This window comes from Lactuca sativa, chromosome 9, assembly GCF_002870075.4.
Source record: "Lactuca sativa cultivar Salinas chromosome 9, Lsat_Salinas_v11, whole genome shotgun sequence".
Classification (NCBI taxonomy): Eukaryota; Viridiplantae; Streptophyta; class Magnoliopsida; order Asterales; family Asteraceae; genus Lactuca; species Lactuca sativa.
Window position 1 is genome coordinate 161707377 of NC_056631.2, and position 3822 is coordinate 161711198.

The window sequence follows — 3822 nt, forward strand, 5'->3', positions numbered from 1 at the left end:
CCTTTTATGATTTATGATTTAATAATAATAGAAAAGTTTAAAGTAAATGATCTTTTTTTGGTAAAAACATATACAATAATACAATTAATTAATTAAAGGCAACATAATACATATAGCAAAATAATAATTGTCACAGAAATCTTTTTACCAAAATAAAAAACCCTTTTGAATATCTAGTCCAAAGACTACGACATACCACATAATTATTTTCGAGTTCTCGATCTTTTTTTGCATTTTGGTATGAATTTTGGTTGACATAACGAGTGATTGGTCATTTCATTTGGTGATGGCTCGTTTACACCTCCCCTAATGGGCTATGAATCCGGTTTACGCGAACAATCATCAGTAGCCCACATATCAAATGAAAACCGAACCCGGTTTGATGTTTTCTTTCCCCTTCGTTATCTCACTCCTTCCTCAAACTTTTGTGGATAACCCTCAGTCGGGCAGACCATCAGAAAAGTTTCTCAGAGCCAAAACATTAGTACACCGGTTATAGTTGCAGATTAACTGTAGAATTTTTCAAAAACCCCACTCAGAAATGGCAATTTCATCATCTCTAGTCGCAACCTTGTTTCCATTATGCAATTCTTCCTCAATGTCTACTACACCTAAGCTTTCTGCTTCGCTTTTCATTCCAAATGGTTCATCGACCTCCAGGATTCAGTTCCAGTCACCTCGTTTATCTACAACCAGAGTCTTCGCAGCTCCTGAAGCTTTGGAACAAACCCTTCAGGTATGTTTCCATTCCACTGTTGTATTTGAATTTCCAAGTGTTATGCTGTTTCTTTTGTCTGAATTGATGAAAACTCGTTTCTGTATTTCGTTGATGTTGTTTTGCTAGACTGAGGATCCTGAATCTTCGACGGTGATTGTGGGGTCTGATTCCGAAAAGGTAATTTCTGCTGCTTATGGTTGTTCTTTTCTTTCATTGTAAAATTTTGGGAATTAGGGGTCTGAAGAAGAATGTAATTGGCCTTTTCACAATTGGTCTGGTTTAATTGATCACTCTTTGGGCTAATTTGTATTGAATTCCTGGTTAATGCAAGAAAGATGTGTATAAAATTGTAGATTAAAGCTTACAAACTCCTATTGTTCAGTTCATTTTAACATTTTCCATACATGGATTCCATTTGCATGATGTTTTGCAAATGCAATGTGAATGTGATCAAACTTATTTGATTCCATGAAAATGGAGAATCAAATATACCAAGGGAACATTAATTTTGTACATTTCAGATCGGGGTGTTTTGAAGTGTGTTTTACAAAGTAATTTAAATGAATTGAAATCAGAATCAAATAATTATACAAATTCATCTGAATAATCAGTTTTCACACCTTCATACTTGCTTTCCCAAATCTGATAATTTATTCTTGTTTTTCAGCTTGCACCAAAACAGAAAATAAGGATTAAACTGAGGTCTTATTGGGTACCTTTAATCGAGGATTCATGCAAGCAAATCATGGATGCTGCTAGAACAACAAACGCAAAGACCATGGGCCCTGTTCCATTGCCAACCAAGAAGAGAATATACTGTGTGCTTAAATCTCCTCATGTTCACAAAGATGCAAGATTTCATTTTGAGATCAGAACCCATCAACGGTTGATTGACATTCTACACCCAACTGCACAAACCATTGACTCTTTGATGCAGCTTGATCTTCCAGCTGGTGTTGATGTTGAGGTTAAGCTTTAGAAACGTATTTAGAGTTCCTTTTTGCTGCTAAGTGCTTCTAATTGACACTTTTTGTATCGTAAATTTGTTACTTGTATCAAAGTGATGATGTTTGGTAAAATATTTCGTTGGTTGGACTGAATTATTGTAAAATTCCCAAGTCACAATTATATTTTACCATGTGTTGTCATGTTTAAGTTTTTCGTGTTTGTCAGTATCTCTGCATTATATTTTAGTCATTAGCTCTAAAGGAACTACTAAAATCAAATCATCTCATAAAACTACTTATGATAATAGTACCTAGTACCTATGGTAGATCGAGCTACCATTCAATAGTTAATTCTTGATTTGATTTGCTGTTTTTTTTTTCTTTTCATTTTGTTATATTAATACACATTCTGTAAGGAATATATGAGACCATTTTCTTAACAAGTGGTATCAAATCTCAAGACCGATGCGAGGTATCGGTTATAGAGCTTTATATTATGCTCCGTGAGGTGTGGATTATAGAGGTTAATGTTATGATTTGTGGTTGCAACTTATTTTGATCTTCCACATCATAAATGAATATATATCGGGTGTCTTAAAGGTTTATAGTTTGTTTTGTTTATGATACTTATATTCGAAGGAAGGTTCTAGTTAGGAAAGACTTAAGACTTGAAATTTATGTGTCTTAGGTGGCCCAACTCTTTTGCCTAAGAGTTATTTGTTAGGTGTATTACTTAAAGCTTGGTGCATATTTTTCTATTACAATGTAACGCCCCAAATCTTCAACCAAATTTAAATTTTTTGAAATATATTTTAAACAACCAAAAACCATCATTTTGAAAAAAAAACCGAAGTATCCAGAGGGTTCAAACGTCATAAAGTACTTCAGAGTAAAACGAAAGTTTCAAACACATAATCATAACATAGACGTGAGAACAGTCACCACGTCCCTTCCCCTTCTCACCAAAACAACTTAAAAACATTTTATAAACAAGGTGTAAGTACAAAGTTTAGTGAGTTTCATAATATAACCCATCACATATACTTTACATACAAACTGCAAGCTTATACACTCATCATAACACCCTTATGCTTCCGGGCCTATAGATTCGTAGTCTAGCACCATTCCGCCATCATCCACTCGAGCATGTAGGCATTCGTTGTCATCGCATCAGACTTGTAGGCTCATGGCCTATCAACATTCCGCCATCATCTCACGACCTGTCGTCGTTCCACCATAATCTTACCAGACTTGTAGGCACATGACTTATCGCCGTTCTAGCATTATCCTATCAGGCTTGTACCCTCACGACCTATCTTCATTGCACACTCATCCCATCATCCTATACGAATGTATATTATTTCATCATACGACCTTCCAACTAACACACCAAAGACTACTTTAGTATAACCACACATTTGTGCAATAACAATACACAAGTATCCTACCACAAAAATGACACATAAGGTCACACATAATATAGTGAGAAAACTCACATAAAGCTAGCAACCCAAGTTTAACATGCAAGTCTCCTCAAATGAATCAACTAGCAAGTGCCACCTAATACCAAATAGAGGTCGATCATCGGTCCAAAACTCATATCCGAAAAACTTTGACCAAAAGTCAACCCGCTCAAATGGTCAATGCTCGACGGGCTGCGCATCATAGGGGATCACGTCGCGAAGCTCGATGTGCCACAAAGTAGAACCTACAATTCTCGTCCACTACAATCCAAAATAGTTGAGATTTCTCCTTTCGCGGCACGTCGTATCCAAGGTTCGGGGTGTCGCATCTCATGGGTGATTCAACCACTTTGTTAAGTGAGTAACCCCTTATGCCAGGAGCTATTACTTTCTAGAAACCTTCTAGGGTAGGTTCTTAATAGATAAATTAAAATCACCACTTTATCAACATTCAAACCCCTAACATACCAAACACTAATTCTAGATCCAAAACAAAGCCAAAGAGGCTAGGGCTTTCTTACATGGATCAAAGAGAGCTTATACATGCACTCTTTTCACTACAAGTCCAAAAAAGTCACCAAAACATCCTACAAACCTAGAGTTTCCCAAACTCCATTGAGTACAAAGCACAAAAGGGACCAAAATGCATAAAAAATGGACCAAAACACTAGATCTAGATGCATATATAAATCAT

General features: G+C 36.0%; 1 protein-coding gene across 1 annotated transcript; it reads left to right on the forward strand.

The window, feature by feature from the left end:
* Positions 1-401: 401 nt before the first annotated feature.
* Positions 402-1873, forward strand: LOC111888124 (30S ribosomal protein S10, chloroplastic). Its single transcript, XM_023884252.3, has 3 exons — positions 402-736; positions 845-895; positions 1386-1873. The coding sequence occupies exons 1-3, from the start codon at positions 542-544 to the stop codon at positions 1695-1697; spliced, it is 558 nt and encodes a 185-aa protein (XP_023740020.1). The 5' UTR covers positions 402-541; the 3' UTR covers positions 1698-1873.
* The last annotated feature ends 1949 nt before the right edge of the window (positions 1874-3822 follow it).